The sequence below is a fragment of the Pempheris klunzingeri genome, chromosome 7 (genome assembly GCF_042242105.1).
Source record: "Pempheris klunzingeri isolate RE-2024b chromosome 7, fPemKlu1.hap1, whole genome shotgun sequence".
NCBI lineage: Eukaryota > Metazoa > Chordata > Actinopteri > Acropomatiformes > Pempheridae > Pempheris > Pempheris klunzingeri.
In genome coordinates, this window is record NC_092018.1 from 9,467,799 (window position 1) to 9,486,591 (window position 18,793).

Here is an 18,793-nt window from a genome sequence, read left to right on the forward strand (position 1 = left end):
CCTGTCAGACAAGTTGTGTTGCTGAGGTTAACATAAATATTCTGCTGACAACACGGACTTTTTGGTAAAATTTTTATCATTTTGTGTGGTGGGAATCGATACAGCTTCGTGGGTCAGAGGAAGGTTTTGCAATAAAATTCAGAGAAGTAACGTGAGAGTATCTAAAAAAAAACAGCTCTCGGTCCACAGCACACAAAGAGTTCAAAATGCTGCCAAACAGGTTTCAGTCTGAAAATTAAAGCAGGGTTTCTATTTATAGGACTTTAAAGGTAGCCAAACTTTGCACTTGTTAACATCATGGTTATCACTATCTATCTATCTATCTATCTATCTATCTATCTCCTTACAGGGGAGCAAAATGACATCACTGATGCAAAAAAATCCTGAAAGCAGAGTTATTTTGTCAAAGCTGTCATGTGGGTATTATGGTGACAGTAAAATTATTAATCAATTGAAAGAACCTGCAAGTTTTCCTCTGTTATATACTTATTTTGTTGAAATAAAATAAATGTCTTTTTTAAATATAAAAGAAAATCACTGCTGTCATAATTCAACATTATATTGATGTCAAATGACATTTATTTATTTATTTACACTTCCAGACCTCTGAATGAGCTTTTTGACATCAGATACTTCCTGTAAATACCTTATGATGTCTGCAAGAAGAGACGAAGGTGTCAGATTTTATCATCTATTTAACTATTTGTGTATTATCTGCTCTGTTTTGCCTTGCCTAAAAATAAATTAGCCTATAAACTAAACTGTCTGGCTCACGCTGACCTTGTGGTTTCAAGTATATTTCGGTTGTAAAATGAGTTTCTGTTTCTGTTTCCAATTTAAATCAAAATGCATCATTGGAAAAAGTCACCCATGTCCTCACGATATGAGTGTGCATCCTCGTGGGGGTCCTGGCAGCTGACCAACTCTTCTACAGGGTGCCAGTCACTGTAGTGCCTGTGCAACATTTGAGCCCTCATCTTTCCATTTTTTCCAAGATCTAGCCATTTTTTCCATTACATAGACTACTTATGAGTAACAAGTGCTGGATTACCAACTGGGCAAAGTGGGAAACTGCCTAATTTACAGACCCTCAGGGGGTCTGCCTAATTGCCTGTTTGTTGGGTTTGGCTATTTAATAAATATGTTAGGGAATGTGTACCATCACAATGGTACAGTATGAACAGGCCTATTATTGGCTCATCTTTGGTCCTGTACAGTTTGTAAATTGTTTACCACAAACTACCTGAAGAACAGAAAACCAGAGGCCATTAAATGCTATTCTACCATAGCGCTGGTTATTTGTGGGTCTCCACATATAGTAAACCTGCCATGTGTAGCCTGCTGTGTGCACTGCACTTTATGGGAATGTGGAGGTAAAAGGGTGAACGTTGTACAGAGTGTGTTTGTTGGGGGTGGCGGGTCGATAGGGGCATCAGGGCATGACGGCACTTTGCATAATGTTTTGCTGTTGACTTCTCTTGGTTTCCTCTCACATCGGCCAAGCGTGGCCCATGCATTTGAAACACAAGAGCGACATGGCGAAATTTTTAATCTAAATTTTAATTAATTGCTTTCATAAAAATAAACAAAAACAGCTGGCTTTAAAATGTGACTTTCTGTTGTTTTGTGTCTTTCCTTACCATTTGCTTATAATCAGACTTGAATAGAGCTTTGTGTTCAGGTCTTAGAGTGCTTGTCATGTTTGTGTGCAGAACAATATAAAGTTCTCCAGTTGGTTTCCATCCTATGAAACTCGACCACCAGGTGGAGACAAACCACCAATGGTACAGAAACTCAGACATTTGGGGTTTTTTGTGTGTTTCAGTTGTAAACGAGCAGCTGCTTAACAAGAAATGATGCTCACCAAACCACAGTACGTAATGTTCATTGTTTAATATTTCCAATTTCCAAATATGAGCGAGTGAGTTTTTTTTTTTCATCTTTAGCAGTGATTCACACTTTATGTATTTGGTCATCTGGAGTTACATCACAAGTTAATGATACGTGTATATGCTCAGAAAAAGTCAGACTTTTGGATTAAAACCCTCCATACAAGATAAAAACAATGTGTGTATGAGTGAGTGTATGTCCAATATTCAGCCTCATAACTTCATACATTTAGGTTCATTGACTGGCTAATGAACAGTTTTTCAAAGACGTCGGGTTCACTGTGATTCTTGTGTTCTCTGTCCAGTCTCCAACTGGACAAGGTCAGATGCTACAATATTAACTACTGTAAATATATGAACTATATTAGCTATTGTAGTTATTACATAGTAAAAATATTTACACAGGACCAAAGAAATACTTGGTTTAGCTCATTAAGTCACACATTAGTCCAAAAAAATTAACTTTCCTGACATCCATGGAAGCAGCAGTCTCCATCTTCAAAAAGGTAAACAAATAAAACTCCGACCATTTCAGTCTTTCTCTGAAATCAAAATAAACGAAACAAAGTTAGGTTTAGGTTTAGCCTGTTTGTCTATACTCAAGTTAATATTCATATTTTTGAAAGACTTTTTAAATTTTGAATGACTTTGATACAATTTTTGTTGATGTGAGAAATTGAAAATAACTTTTTAGGTTTAGTTAAAATGTTGCTGAAAACGGTCCGTCTTCATTTCACATCTGCTCCACTGACAGATATTATGTATTCACAGAAATATTCACATTATTATCTATTCAAGCTACAGGGCAACTACTGTATACCCCAATTCAATCCTGTATATTAATTCTAGCAGGTTTAATGTATGTGGTGTGCTCACACTGCAAAGGATAACCATTAAAATGTCAGTATCTGTACTAAAAACACTTGATTTGTGAAGGTGCTGTAGATTCACACTATCGTCCCACAATGCAATCACAGCTGCAAAAAACCAATAACAAATAATCTATGAATGGATGTGAGGCAGCTCCAGAGATATCTGACTAGACATAAAATGTAGTAAATCTTTGAAAAAGACATTTACACATACCCCTGAGCTTTTCTATTTCCTGACGAACATCTTCAGAAACAACAGCCAGCAGCTCTTCCTTTGGCTTCACTCCATCTAGAAATACTAAAAAAACAACAGATATTCAACATGAGGACGTCATTTATTTTATTATCCAAGCACATAAATCTGCTTCAGTTGCAGTTTATTATTATTATTTATCAGCATTTTCGAGGTCTCAACCAACCGCTTTACTAAATCACAGTTTTTTTTCATCACATCCTGTATACTTGGCATTTTCCACCCGACACTCACTGTTTCCAGACACAATGCTCTCCATCTCCAGGCGGTTCTTCAGGTACATTGGCCACACGTGTCCATCGAAGTAACCAGGAGGATCAGGAGGCACGTACACCCTCGAACTGAATCAAAGACAGCAACAGAGGTCAAAATATGAACACATTTCAAAATATGAATGCAGCTCAAACACAAAAAAAGGGAAATTAAATGGAAACAGAATCCATAAAAAGGCAAAACAGAGCAGATAATACACAAACAGATAAATAGATGATAAAATCTGACACCTTCGTCTCTTCTTGCAGACATCATAAGGTATTTCCAGGAAGTATCTGATGTCAAAAAGCTCATTCAGAGGTCTGGAAGTGTAAAACAGGATAAAACCATCAGCGAGTTACAGCATTATGACTAGAAATGTCGCATTACTGTTCATTTATTAAAATTATCTCTCATTTTGGAATAAAACTCTGAAGATTTCATGTGAAAATATGAAGCACAGTAAACACAGTAACTCTGCCGTGCACCTGTAGTTGAAAATGAGGAAGCCTTCTACTATCAGCACATACACCTCCTGACCGACGGATGGTGCGGTGTGCTCTGGGCTCAGGCCTCGCCGCCTCAGGAACGTTGCGGGATCTCTTCGCCAAGAGTCGACCTCACTCAGCATCGTGTCCATGTGGAGCGCCTCGAGCACTTAAACGGAACACAATGAAAAGGATTTTCTTTGCCGAGGGGCAAAAGTGAAAGTATAATTTTTCACTTTGGGCTCTGGGAAATTGTAATGAGCATTACATTTTAAAGCATAAGTACAAGCAAAATAATCCATATTTGTAGCCCTAGAATGCTTTAAATTGTTGGGATGTTGTATTTATTCAGTTAAAGTTACTCAGTTTATTTGTATATTTGTTTCAAACATCTCTGAAATCTTTTTCTTCTTTATTTCTTGACCCATTTTAAATATGTTGGAACTAGTGAATTAAATATCTATCATTTTCACATTTTTATAACCTCCCCAGGTTGCTTCAGCTTCCTACATTTTCAGAGAAAAAAATCCATCCATCCATAAATCTATCCAACATTTTCACATGGATGGACTACGGCCACACTAAAAATGTCTTGATGTGATCAAATTGTCCTCGTTTGGCTGATTAGAGAACAGAAAGATATCGTCACAGCACAGTAGAGTGGGTCCAAATATTCAATTAAGCAAATAAGTTTTCAATAGCTGTTTTTAAACAGTGTTACTGTGCGATTAGGAGTTTCGGGAGGATTTGTTTTCTATAACTGGATCAAATAATTATTTAAGGTCACACTGCAGAATGGACTGAATATAGTTTACTTGCATCTAATTGGTCTAAATCCAGTCTAAAACCTTCATGGCCTCATGTAAATAATTGTCCTTACTGTCATATTGCTTAAACCCATTGCTGTCCTCTGGTAACACAGAATCATCCTGAAGAAAAGAGCAGCCACTGTGTCACTCAAGCTCTCAAATTTCCAACATAACTTCCAAAGTGTAACAGCAATGATATGATCTTGAAAAAAGGCCTCGTAATCCACCTTAAAATATGAATCCTGTGCGATGATGCAGCTGTTGGGTATCAGTTGGTGTAGACTCTGAGCAACAGTAGATTTTCCTCCATTGGTCATCCTGAAAGAAAAACAGTTTAAAGACACTTTTAAAAAAGTGCACAAATACCATTAAAATGATTCTTTGATTCTTTTACCGACCTGCGTCAGAATAGTCAACTGAGTGAAATCAGCTCCCTTGATGTGGATAACTTCGTACTTACAAACAATAACCTTTAAAAGACCTTTTAAGAGCAATTTAGCAGCAGCAAATCTTGGTTTTGCTGACCTCTGGTGGTTTGACTTCTCAGTTTGAGCCTCACTGAGAAATAGTCACGCTGATATGATGATTTATTTATTGCAAATTTATCAGTGTTGCCGTACATGTCATGTACATGGCAAACATTTATTTCTTAACTGTGAAATGGTTCATATCTTATCTCTCGCAATTATTAGGAAAAAAAAAATCAATCAGGAGCCCTATCAAACTTTTATGTGATGTTTGTTTATGAAAAATAAAATCAATCAGGAGCCCTATCAAACTTTTATGTGATGTTTGTTTATGTAAAAGACAGTTTAAATTGTTTTTTTTTATTATTGTAAAATGTCACAGTCAGAATATATTTTTGATACAACTAATTAAATTTTAATATCAAACATCAATGTTTAGTGTGAAGTGCAACACACGTTAATCCAGACTGGCTTCTTTCAGCCTGGTAAGTTAGGATTCGAACACAAGTCACTTTAGGAAATATTATTAAAGACAGCAAAGAATTCCTGCACACTGTTAGCACTAAATCAATTGAAAAGGCAACATTTCAGTCAAAGACTAGTCTCAGTTAATTTGACACAGGAAATACTCAGAATACTGAATACTTTGCATTTACAATTACAATTGCTAAGCCTTTCATTTCACAACATTTACCAGCTCCTGGTCTGTACAGTGAATTATTGCCAGAAGAAAAAACAAAAAGCTGAATAATTTGATTTCTCTCTGCCTCTCAGCACTCTGTTACAGAGACACATGTGACTTTTATCTGCAAACTAAACAGCTCTTTGCCGCCACATGGTTGTCACATGTTGTAGTGATGTGACGGCTCCCTGCATGCATGTTAACCAGTATTAACATGTCATTTAATATCATGAGGCTAGTGTATTTCATGGTGCCCTTCTGAGGCCTGTTGTGTTGCCGTTTACACAATAAACTGACATAAAGCTTTTCAGAGTCTGTGGTTAAATAAAACTAAAGGCTCAGTGAAAAGTAATTATGAATCAAACACCTTATATCCCCTGTTGTGTAAAAAAAGAAACGTGCAAAATGCTGTATGAGGTCCAACAGGCCATGTGGGGGCAGAATGATCCAAGGTAAACAAAAACAAAGTCCAAGGCAACAACACAGTCCTGTTTGCAGTCCTCCTAATTTACTCACCCACCAACTCCCACAATCAGTGTCTTCATTTCAGCTCGTTAAGGCTGCTCACCGCAAAGCCTTTCAAACATAAAGGTGGCAATCAGACTTACAACAAGCCCACATGCATGACAGTGGCTAATACCGCAAGGACTCTGTGCTCACTCACGCTTTTCCGCTATTGGAGGCTCGTGATTGGCCGATGGAGCTGCTACGTCATTCACGACATCCTCATTCAGAAAAGACACACACACACACACACACACACACATATATATATATAAAACTATATGTACATATATATACACACACACATATAAAATTATATGTACATATATATATATATATATATATATATATATATATAACCCTCCAGTGTGACAACAGAGCTGTACTCTATAGGTTACGAAGTAACAGCAACAAATGACCATAATAAATAAATGTGGCAGAAAGTTCAGACTTATTATACACACACACACACACACACACACACACACACACACATATATATATACATACACACACACATAAACACACACACACATATAAATTATATTACACATAATCTATCTATCTATCTATCTATCTATAAATAGTTTGATGGTAAGTAGCTTTGCGCATGCGCAGCTTAACTTTTCCGCGTACCCTGCAGGGTTGCTGCACTTCCTCATTGTCAGTGATAGGAAAGTGCCCTACACACCAGCGACGTTTCTGCCTGAAATATTACAACAATATTACAGCAACGCAAATGTCGAAGCCTCCTCCCAAGCCGGCCAAGCCAGGTAAGACTGTCGCTATGGAGATTTATCGTCCAAATTCAGCCAAAACTTCAGCTGTGTCTTTTCTGAGGACAGCACACCTTGTTGTCGATGTGAGCTCAATGGGCGGGCGGTGAGCTCTTTAGTGTGAGTGAAGTCGGCTGATTTCTGTCGTTTGTCTGTGAAACTTTCATCTCCAGATGCAAAGAAAGTCCATAAACTCTGATTAATAGGAGTATCTGTGTTTACCGCCCGGACCAGGGCTACGGTGGAGTTGGTAAAAGCTGACTGAACATGGGGATCCAGCTCTCAGCTGCAGGCCTCTGTCACTTCCCTATTTCCATCACTCATGCTGTCATCCTTTAGGCCGGAGGTTAAGAGGTGATGATGGTGGTCAGTGACATCAGTATTAGTTCCTGTATTCTTGTTGCTATTCTTGTAACTTCATGCCAAAGATGGGGAAACATGTCTACTACTCAAAAGCCTGGTGCCCTCCTATAGATTGTGTCTGTGCAACTGATGTTGTCAAGTGTGAAACGCAACAAAGAACAAACCATCTTTATGTCAGCAGTAAAACCTACACTCAGTTACAGGTTTATTAGGTACTCAATGAGCAAAACACACACACACACGGTGGTTTTCACTAATATGGCCTTGACGATGAAATACTTTTTGTAATGTACTAAAATACACATTTTAAGGTCTTTTTTTTTAAACTAAATGCAGTGTAGTACAACAGCCCTGTGTTAAATTATAACCTTCATGAAGGTTATGCTGTTCAGTCTTTGATAAAATAGTTTTGTAGAGGTGTTCATTCAACTTTACGCACCAGTATGCACCAGTCTCCTACATGGGTTAAAGTTGAATCAGCACTTTTTTGAAACAGCTTTAACAAAAACTAAACTTCATGACTTTTTGCCGCAGTGTCGTGTTGGGCTGCATTAGATTTAGTTGTATCAAACAAATAGGCGTCTGACTCCATTTCTCCAGGGCACATCTTGTGCATCAGAGGCCTAAAAGAGGTTCAGATGTGTGGAGCAAGAAAGAAAACTGAACCACCTTCACATGTGAAGTAAACACTGTTAGCACATGATGTTAAAGAATCTAAATAGGCGTGTCTGATCAAAATAACAACATGCTTTGAAACCACATGGGGGGGTAAACACAGGAGCATCTTTACGTCATGTTTTCCCTGCTTGCTGTGGCGCCGCGAAAACTGAGCACAAAACTCGAACAGTGGACGCCACATTATCATTCAAACTCTTCATGGTTATTCATGACGCAGCTCCATGACACCTCACCTGGCTGTGACGGCTGTGAGGTGAGACCATCTGTCTTGACATATGGCTGGTTGGTTCACAGCCTCTTTTTTTTTTTTTGGCAATGAATGGCGTCATTGTCAACAGACACCAAAGATCCCATAATTCAGGTGTAGGTTACCTGAAGATCCGCTATCTGCGTGAGTTTTACTGGATCGTGAGCAGCATACAGTAGCTATGTTTATGCTGTGTGTGGTGGTGCAGAGATTAAAGGGAAAGTTCCTGCTTCAAACCTCCTTTTCATCCCTCTGAAGTAATTTTAGATGAATCTGGCTTTTCTTAGCGCTGCCTGGCCACATACACCCTGAGCGATGTAACGTTCTGTGTTCACATTAAACAGGTACGGGCTTGTGAGCTGAAATTTTTTCTCCTTTACAACAGAACCAGGTTTCAGTTCTTTTTAACCAGGAAATTGGAGGACAACACTAGAGAGCTGGGTGTGTTTTAAAACATTATAGGTCTCGGGACTAATGACTCTTGGTGTCGTGTTATGGTGAGGCTAAGATGTTTCAGTTCTTGTGTTGAGCGTTGAGCAGGACTGGGGAATTGTGTGCCCACCAAGATCAGATATATTCCTTTATGGAGGCAAAACTAGAGCTGTCAGAGTTACTTTGCACTAAAATAACACAGCTGGAAATCATCAAAAACCCACAAGTAAATAAAATATACTGACAAAAATTTCTTCTCTCTGTTTTTTTTTTTAGCAAGAATAAATCCTTGTGTGTGCCTGAGGCTGTAAAACACAGAGAGAACGTGGATCAGTCAGCACAGGCTTTTGTGTGATTTAAGCGACATGACCGGGCCTGCAGAGTAGACATGCTCGCTGCATCGAACAGAGTGGGGTTTGTGCAGCAGCTCAGTCCCACTCATTCAGAGACACTGAGGCAGTGTGTTAGCTAAATAGAAACCCTGAGCAACGGCAGAGGGGAGTTACAAACTGTCCGACATTTAGAATCAAATGCATGTAACATAACGGTAAATACATGAGCATCAGTGTTGAAATAAGATTCTCATTAGTTAACAGTATCTATACTACACGCTGTTCAGATTCTAGCTTACGGTGGCCATGTTTGAACATGCTTTTCTATTCATTTATTAGTTTCTTTAACAGGGAAAATACAGATAAACATTGTTACAGAGGGAGAAGTAATGCAGATGTATTATTATCATTATCATGATTAACAGCAAAGTAAAAATGTAAATCATATACAAGTAAAATATCAGATAATACAAGCACCAGTAGGTAAACAGTAATGCATGTGGGAAATAGAAATACACTAAATTATATATATATTTTACTCCATAATGGAATCTTTACATAGCGTCTTCATCATTGTTCAGACTTGGCTGAAAAATCAGATTAAAACAACTAAACAGACAGATGGATCAAACAAAGTCAGGATAAACAACACCAGAAGAGATCCTTTTGTTTATGAGCAAATTCTCAACATATCCAATAAGGGTGTTCACAGCAAAACAAGTCTTTGGAAGGGAAGTCAGTAGAGTGAAGCACTGAGTGACGTTTATCTGCAAATCTGATGCAAATGAGAACAATGCATCATCTTTGCATTAGTGCTGATTAACTACAAACAAGAGCTTGTAGGGTCAGTGTAACCAGCTCAGTAACCTTTGTGTGAATGTTTTAAACTCATGGACATGGCTTCAGGCATTGTTTAGTCCCAAAAATCAATAGTTGGTAGAAATATTTATTCATCCATTGTCTGTTCTGCTTATCCTTAAGGGTCGTGGGAGGGCTGGAGCCAATCCCAGCTGACATTGGGTTAGAGGCGGGGTACGTCCTTGACGCCCCCTCAATCACAGGGCCGACGCATAGAGACAGACAACCCTCACACTCACACCTATGGGCAATTTAGAGTCACCACTTAACTTAACCTGCATGTCTTTACTGTGGGAGGAAGCCGGAGTAGCCAGAGAAAACCCACACAAGCACGGGGAGAGCATGTAAACTCCACACAGAAAGGTTCAAAGCTAATAAAACAGGAAAACTTCCGGTCAGCGGATTTAAACCTGGAACCTTCTTGCCGTGAGGTAACAGTGCTACAACACCACCGTGCTGGAATCTGAATATAAATATTTACTTATAGCGCACATACATTTAAAGTATGCCACTGCTTATTTGAGCTCTTCCGTTGGTCTCCATGAACTAGTTCAGTCGTCAGCTGAGGCCACAACCACTCTGGTAGCATTCCAGCAGCAGAGCTAACGCCAGACTCGACAGAGAGACATTACAGGCCCCCCTGAGGGCGGCCACCTCAGGGCTGCACACACACGGACCAGCTATGAGTTTTTGTCCTTGCACTGCATGTTTTAAATGTGATGTGTTGTTTTAGTGAATGCAGGCGTCAGAAGCAGTGGGCTCTGGCTCGTGGCGGTTTAATTTTCAGTTAATAGCGAGTGCAGGTTGCAACGCTCAGGCAGGGCTACATGCAGCTGAGTGAGGCGACGGATGATGTTACACTTCTCTGATTTATTGTACTTCTCATGAGAGTAATTCACCACATTAAAGTTACACTCTGCGCTCACCTGCAGGCTCATTGTAGTGGAACTGAGCCGGTTATTCTACAGGGCTGTGAAGTGGCAGCATGTGGGGTTTCACTTCACTGCTTCTATGCCTATATACTCAATTACAATGCGCTCTGTTCACCGCTCTTATTAGAAATGAGGTTAACGTGCCGCAAACGGTCTACAAATACTAAATCTAACGTGCTGTGCTGTCTGTGTGTTTTCTCTTTACTAGGCCAAGTCAAGGTGTTCAGAGCATTGTTCAACTTTGACCCCAGAACGGTATGAGCTTTTTTTTTTTATTACTAAGTTGGATTTTCTAATAGTTAAATGTTTAAGACCTTTTTTTTTTTTTTTTTTTTTTCATTATCGATGAATTAATTTCACATAGGCTAGCCAGATTTTGTAACAATTATGTAGGACGATTAAATCACATATTCTGGTAGTGGACCACCAAGGCATACAGTATGCTGCCAGATGGGCAAAACTGAGATTAGCAGAGGGGCGGTGATAAATGGATTAAATCAACCGCAATATTCGACATATTACAATGTACCTTGGTGGGGGCGTGCCCTTGTTTTCTTTATTATAATGCCTTCGCACCAGCAACAGCCCGTCCGTCTGTCCCCCTCTCTCTGTCGCAGGAATGCCTGTAATTTCTTCAAATTTGGCTCAAATGTCCACTTGAACTCAAAGATGAACCGATTAGATTTTGGTGGTTAAAACAAAACACAAAACTCAAGAATTCATTAGCTGTACACTTTTAGGGTTTAGATCAACACTCCAAAACCTAAAGATGTGTAATTAACCATCACCCACCAAACTTTGCCACTAGTTCCTCTATTACTGAATGTCCTCCATCAACAGCTATTGGTCAAACCACATTTACCTTTAGTAGTCATGATGGTGTCAGCAGGTGGTGAACAGTGGAGGAAAAAAGGGGAAGGTTGATGGGGAAGAAAGGGGGATGAAATGTAACACAAAAGTCAGTCTGAGGCCAGAATACTGTGAAGGCATGAAACGTCCTGAGCCTAGAGTAACATCATGCTTTTATTTTTCAGCCAGACGAGCTGTACTTTGAAGAGGGGGATATCTTGTACATCTCTGACACAGTAAGTACAACCTTAGAGATTTAGCTGCCGTCGTCGTGTCCCATTTAGCCTGAATCATCTTCTCAGCGTTGCACTCTTTGCATGTTCTGTCTCCCTTCTACAGTAATTTTGTTGTTAATTTTCCACTTTTGGCCAGCTTTGCACTTGATTTTGGTGCGCTTTGTCCTGCTTTGTCTCTTCTCATTTGCCTCTGTAATTTTTGATTTAAAAAAAACAAACAAACAAGATTTCTGTTTTACTATTATTACTATTATTCTTAGAGTGACAGTAACTGGTGGAAGGGAACATGCAGGGGAAGGACAGGACTCATTCCAAGTAACTACGGTGAGAAGACAAACTTTGAATTATTTTACCAGCGTGTGATGACAGAAGCGTTTCTTAATGCAGACTTTTGTCTCTTGTAACTGTCCCTTTATCAGTCAGCCTTTGATGGTCTTGTTTTGTCTTTGTTTTAGTGGCTGAGCAGGCCGAGTCTATTGACAATCCAATGCACGAAGCAGCCAAACGAGGTGCGACGACCACAAATGGGAAAGTTTTCCCATCAACCTCGATGTCTTTTCTGTTTCTGTTAATGCTGTGTGCAATATTAGTAACCTTCTCCGGCCGACTCTGTGTGTCCTTAATGTGTGTTGTGCACTTCAAACAGGCAATCTGAGCTGGCTGAGAGAATGTGTGGAGAACAAAGTTGGAATCAATGGACTGGATAAGGCTGGAAACACTGCCCTCTACTGGGGGTGTCATGGAGGACATAAAGGTAATAACTGTGGCGTATAAACAAAAATCTGATGCAATTTTTTGCTGTATTCAAATTTTTGGGTTAACTGTTGAATGTAATTTCATAAATCTTCAACTGTGACACACAGGCTGATTTGTTTTACATGAGAAGTGAAGTACACAAAAACAGGAACTTGGTCTGTGACAGCGTTCCTTCATTGTTCCTGCGCGATTGTTCATGAAATTGTCACTCAAAGTTCTTATTTTTTCACCCCGCTGTATCAGATGTGGTGGAGCTGTTGCTGAGTCAGCCCAACGTGGAGCTCAACCAGCAGGTGAGATGGGTTTACTTATTCAGACATGGAACCACATTCACAAATGGGTTCATAAACATCAAGATGGTGGCACCTGACTTCATAGTCCATCTCACTCGCTGACGCTCCGAGTGTGTGTTCATGCAGAATACAGATTGGTTACAAAATAAAATAAAAACCTGATAAAATCAGCGGAGAAACAGATGATGTTTTCATACAGGGCGCAATGGGCCATCTCAATGGTCTGATGACCTCCACCTTCATCAAAACACCTAATTAAGGAAGATTTTTTTAGAAAGAATGTGCTCATCACTCCACTTGAAGCTGTTCTGGAGACTGACGATAGCCCAACATATACCAAAGACACTTTATGTTGCTTTTTTTTTGGTTTGGTTTAGAATATGTCACCCATCTGCGTCTCCGTCATCTTGAATCCTGGATTGTTAAAGCTTTATTTGTTATTGCTTTAATTAGTGTGCGTTGAGATTCCAGATGTTTATTGTCACTCCAGTTGCACCATTACACTTTGGCTGGGAGCTCAGATGGGTCAGATGGTAATAATGGCACTGATAGGTCAGTGGAGTATCAGACAGTTCTAACAAGAACATCTGACATGATACAGGCGTTGCTGCATTTCCAAGAAAACTTCAGCCAGGTTTGTAAGGAGTGAGAATATGTTGGGGGAAAAGTCTAAAAACATACAGTGTCATGTGCGTAAGGAGTGTTCTAGACAGTTTGTCATGTAGCAATCTGGACTTATTCATCTATTTCACACGTTACTGAGTAACGGCTCTATGACACGCTACTGAAATGATGTGAAACAAACAGAAGGGAACTAATCATTCACACAAAATGCTTCAGGAGCAAATTGGGGTTCGGTGTCGTGCCGAAGGACACGCAGACTGGAGGAGGCGGGATCAAACTGACCATCCTCCAACTGGTGGACGACCCGCTCTACTTCTGATACAGAGTTACACAGTTATTGCTTTTCAGGGTGTTTTTGACAGTGATGATGATGTTTTGTGTTTCAGAATAAACTTGGAGACACCGTTCTGCACGCTGCTGCCTGGAAGGGTTATTCTGACATTGTGGAAATGTTGTTGAGCAAGAGTGAGTCCAGTATCTAGTCTCATTATTGTTTACATGGATATAAAAAACAACAGTAGGGAAAACACAAAGGAGGAAGCTCCATAAAAATGTGATCAAACCCAAATCTGAGAACATTTGCTACCAGATTGAGGAAACAATAACCAGCTGACTCTCCACATTTTTGTGTGTCCTCACATTATCTCTGTCAGTTTTTTTTTTTTTGTGTGTGTCTTCCTGTGTGTAGTTCATAGCCATTTAGTGTGTGTGTGTTTGTTTCAGATCCAAGGACAGACATCAGGAACAATGAGAATAAGCTGGCTCTGGAGATGGCCACCAACCCGCAGTGTGCCTCACTTCTGAAAAGGAAGCAGGGAAGCAGTAAGTATAGATGGCGCTAAGAGTATTGCAGCACTCTCACATACAGTATTACTAGGACAGGCCACACACTCTTAGATATGCGCTTTTACTGAGCTCTCTACCTGGGCTGACTATTTGATATTGATATTTTGTTTAGCCCCATGTTGGCAAACAGATTCAAATCAGGTCCTTGCTGGAAAGGGAAGGGAGGCTATTAGACTCAAGGACCACTTCCTATAGACTGTCCATTATCTCAACTAGCGATACTGTGACATGCAGCCGCTGAGCTGCAATGTGCTCATTAGATCCAGAATATTAGACTTCATTCACATCATGAATAAAACTCTTGTACAGGGTATTTATTGCAAACTAACTATGTAAAACTACACATGCTTCGGGGGTTTAAGCTGCCAAAGATTCAACAAACATCCAGCCACTAATCATCTAAAGTAAAGAGGGTTTGTGGATGAATACACACAGGGAAACATTCCTGTCATTAACTGTGTATTTCTCTTGTTTCAGACATCACCCGCACACACAGCAACGCTGAAGAGTATTTGGACGACGAGGACTCGGACTGAACCGCCCTTATTGAAACATGGTCACCATCTTCTGTTGGGTTTTGGGGGTGGAGTCGTGGAGCCCGGAGAGATTTATCACAGACCTAAAATGGATTTGCTGCTCTGTTTCTAAGTGTAACTCCATTTTAGTTCTTATTATTTTGTGCAAACACCTCAGTTCGCGGCCCTCTGCGTCACATTTGTGTAAATTTCAAAGCATTGAATTAATGCATGTTACAGTTCACCTGCTTTGCCAAGTGCATCTCCATGTGTAGGGAACTTGTCTGGGAGCAATCGGTTGCACACTGTGGCCTGAGGGGCAGAATATATGTAGCTCTAAGAAACACCTTCCAAACAGTGCAGATTAAAAGATTGATCTGGTCTGTGTCTAGTGAAGTTTTAATGCTCCTCTTAAATTACTGGACGACAAAATCACCCAAAAGGAATTAGAAACGCATTATCTCTCGCAATGTGGAGTTTAATCACAACAGGCACAATTTATGCTTATGTCCAGTGGGGAGGCAATACAACATGTGTATTGATGTGTATTTATCTTTAATATATCCCCTTTAAATGGGGTGTGCTGAGGGACCCAATGAGACTTTTCCCTGTTATCTGCTTGGACAAATTAAGGGTGTCAGTAATGTGCATAAACGGCCTTAATAGAGGAAAAGTAACTGCTATTAATGTCATGAAAGTCACCCGTTACTATTTGTACTGCATGTATTTTGGTCTGTTTTAAAACATTTCTACTACGGTGAAAGACCTCATCAGCTCAGTTTAACTAACTGTGCAAAACAGACTTTATATCATTCTTTCATCTTTCATGCTTTTTAATGGTTTGATTTCCATCCTGGGAGCAAATTTCTGGTTTTATTGCTGCTTTCTGACAAATTATATTAAAAAGAAAAAGTGCCTTAAATATGTGTAACATAGTAAGTGCGTCTTTGGTCATGAACCAATGTGAACGTATTTTTCTCCTGAGGTTATGAATTTGTGAAGATGATGTTGTTCTAGATTTATATCCGCTCCGTCTTCAGGCTGCAATAAAAGATTTTTAACTTAAATTGTCACATTGAGTTGACTTTTTTTTTTTTAAGGCTGACAATAAAAAGCATACATATGGCAGAGAAAAAAACTGTCAAAAGGATGTATTGAAGAGTAAGGATTTAGATTTTTCCCAAACTACAAAAGTCATACTGATAATTACTCAAAGCTTCTCACAAGCCAAATTCATCAAATTACTAAATGTGCACAAACAAACTTACGTAGTACTAGTAAGTAACCTGATTGTGCACTTTTATATTAATCTGCACACCAACAAATACTCTAATACAAATAACACTACAAAAGGAAAAACATTCAAAGTCAAAGAATTCCTTTATTACAAAGTCAGCATGTTGATGACATTCCAAAAAAGACAGAGGAAAAATAGATGTAGACAGAAATACAGCAAGTCTTTCATGGGGGGTTCAGGTACATGCTACATATCTGCCAGACCAGAGAATAAAAAGAAACAGACTAGTGAAGCAGAGAAAAGGCTCAGAACTTTGAAATGATTTCCTTTCCTCCACATTTCTCCTTGACTTTTCAGCATAAACAATAACAGTTACTGCAGTTGAAATAAATTTATTAACTTTATGCCTCTGTTTGATGCCAGACCATAAAAAGCAAGCATATCTTGAAACTCAAATTACAAAAAACCCACCTCTCATACTCCGTATGAGCACACACATAGCAGGAGATATGGAAGCAACTAGTGTTTATTAAAAGTAGAGGTGCTGACTAAACCATTCTGCCATTCAGGTCATTTTTAATGAGCTGGTATCTTAAAAAGGGCACAGTTATATCTTTTTTTTTTTTCAGTCGGTCAGCATCTATGTTGGGAGAGCTTGTATAAAACAAGAAATCTTGCCTTTTCCTTGTATTAAGTCAGAAATTTTGTATTTCTTCCCTGAATAGAAAAGAGAGAGGAAGTGACGAGTGGAAGCTACTTAATATCTGTGAAATATCTCTAAAGCTGGGTTAGCCTGAATGTCAGTCAGAGGGCATCCTGCAGCAACAACTATTCAGTGAGAGGATGCAGGAGAGGGAGGTAGCATCTTCGAAACCAACTGCCTTCGGTAACACTGCACCAGACTGAGCCGCAAACAGCGGGTAAATGGTGTCTGAGCATGTCTGTATGCTTCCCTTGGGGGGTTTCGTTGTTAGGAGTATCGATATCAAGATACATGCCTCGACTTTACAGTACAAAATGCTAATAAATACACGGCCCTTCAACAATAATGCTCAGTCAGGTAGCAGAGGATATAAATTCTGTTATTTGTGGGAGAGATTTAAAGGAAGCAGCTCCGATTCATTGACAGGCCTCCAGAAATACAAAGAAGGTTCAGCATACTGAACCACACACATACACACACACATAAATTAATTACATACTGTCACACACCCAAACAGACATGATCAACGTAAAACAAATCTGCAATACTGTACATTTGATGTGCTCAAAAACGTATGATCCAAAAAAAAAGCAAAACAAAAAAAACACTTGACTGATACAAATTAAAGCAAAGTGTGGGACATTTTGGGAAATACATTTCATTCGCTTTGTGGTGCAGATAATTAGATTTTTTGAAGAAGACAATGTGTTCATTTGTGATTTTTAGAGGTGCTGGAAGGCAAAATGTATTACCTTTGGACACAGCCATGCTAGCTGTTTCCTGTTCCCAGTGTTAATGCTAAGCTAACCTAAACAACTGCTGGCTGTATTCTGTAGTCTTCATTAGTTAATGGACAGACACAAGTGACATCAAGCCTCTCATCTACCATCATCGAATAAGTGTATTTCTCAAAATGTCAAACTATTCCTTTAATGTGCCACTGATGAAACAAAGGGTTACACAAGCCACTAAAATAATCTCTTCCTCTTTGGAGAACTTTTTTCAAACCAGATTTGACGCTACCTAAATTAATTTCAACACATGTTGCCAAACCAATACACCGAATTGTCAAAAGGACAAACAGCAATCACCACCTACAATGATTCTGAGTTTCCCCTTCATCATGTAATTCGTTTGTACTCATAAGAGCAGTAAAGGATGAAGATGCCGTCCCATCAACAAGGCACATTTGAGCATAAAACTTAGCCATGTAATAATAAGGCCTTTTAAAACACAAGCTGTTGTTATCATCAAAGGAGACAAACCACCATCAACACAGTCAAAATGATCTCAGAACCATGTTAGTAATGATTGCTTTTGCTTAACTTCTTTTAAAGCCAGAGCTAAATAAGAAATAAAGACCCTTCATGTCAGTTACAAATGGTGTGAAAAAGGTTCCGCTTACATATTGTCACTGTCCCGTGTCTTAAAACTGTCAACCATTGATGAGCTCAGAGAAACAAACCATGTTTTAACAATGCGGCAACAAAAAAGTTTCTAAATGGTTAATTTAGCTCAACTGATCCTTCAAGTTTATCTCAAAATCACCAAATTCAGAGATGCACGTTTTTCACTGGACAGCAACGATAAATTGCACCATCATTTGCTAATTACTCAGAGAAGATGAATCTTTTCGTTATGGTCAAAGACACATGGTAAACGCAGTAATCCTAAAAAATATGTTTACAGAAAAAAAATCTGTATGAGCTAAAATCTCGTTAAAGGGGAATTTCATAACAAACTTCTGAGGATGTCTGAAATTTCAGAAAATAATCAGGCACTGAACAAGAGAACTTTGCACTTTCAGCCATCTAAGCCCTGCACTGCCAACTCCACATGGCCTCATGGAAGAGACTCTTCTTTCAAAATAAAATGATACCACATATGACTAGAGCACAAG

At 39.2% G+C, this 18,793-nt stretch overlaps 2 protein-coding genes across 2 annotated transcripts; one reads left to right on the plus strand and one right to left on the minus strand.

Moving 5' to 3' along the window:
* Positions 1–2,331: 2,331 nt before the first annotated feature.
* Positions 2,332–6,315, minus strand: nmrk1 (nicotinamide riboside kinase 1). Its single transcript, XM_070834097.1, has 8 exons — positions 6,229–6,315; positions 4,791–4,881; positions 4,635–4,683; positions 3,755–3,923; positions 3,518–3,589; positions 3,249–3,355; positions 2,976–3,059; positions 2,332–2,431 (listed from the first exon to the last, which is right to left on the minus strand). The coding sequence occupies exons 1-8, from the start codon at positions 6,255–6,257 to the stop codon at positions 2,421–2,423; spliced, it is 612 nt and encodes a 203-aa protein (XP_070690198.1). The 5' UTR covers positions 6,258–6,315; the 3' UTR covers positions 2,332–2,420.
* A 555-nt stretch (positions 6,316–6,870) lies between these two features.
* ostf1 (osteoclast stimulating factor 1) lies at positions 6,871–16,020 on the plus strand. Its single transcript, XM_070833110.1, has 10 exons — positions 6,871–6,989; positions 11,043–11,089; positions 11,869–11,919; positions 12,180–12,243; positions 12,375–12,428; positions 12,566–12,673; positions 12,919–12,968; positions 13,979–14,057; positions 14,316–14,414; positions 14,916–16,020. The coding sequence occupies exons 1-10, from the start codon at positions 6,956–6,958 to the stop codon at positions 14,972–14,974; spliced, it is 645 nt and encodes a 214-aa protein (XP_070689211.1). The 5' UTR covers positions 6,871–6,955; the 3' UTR covers positions 14,975–16,020.
* The last annotated feature ends 2,773 nt before the right edge of the window (positions 16,021–18,793 follow it).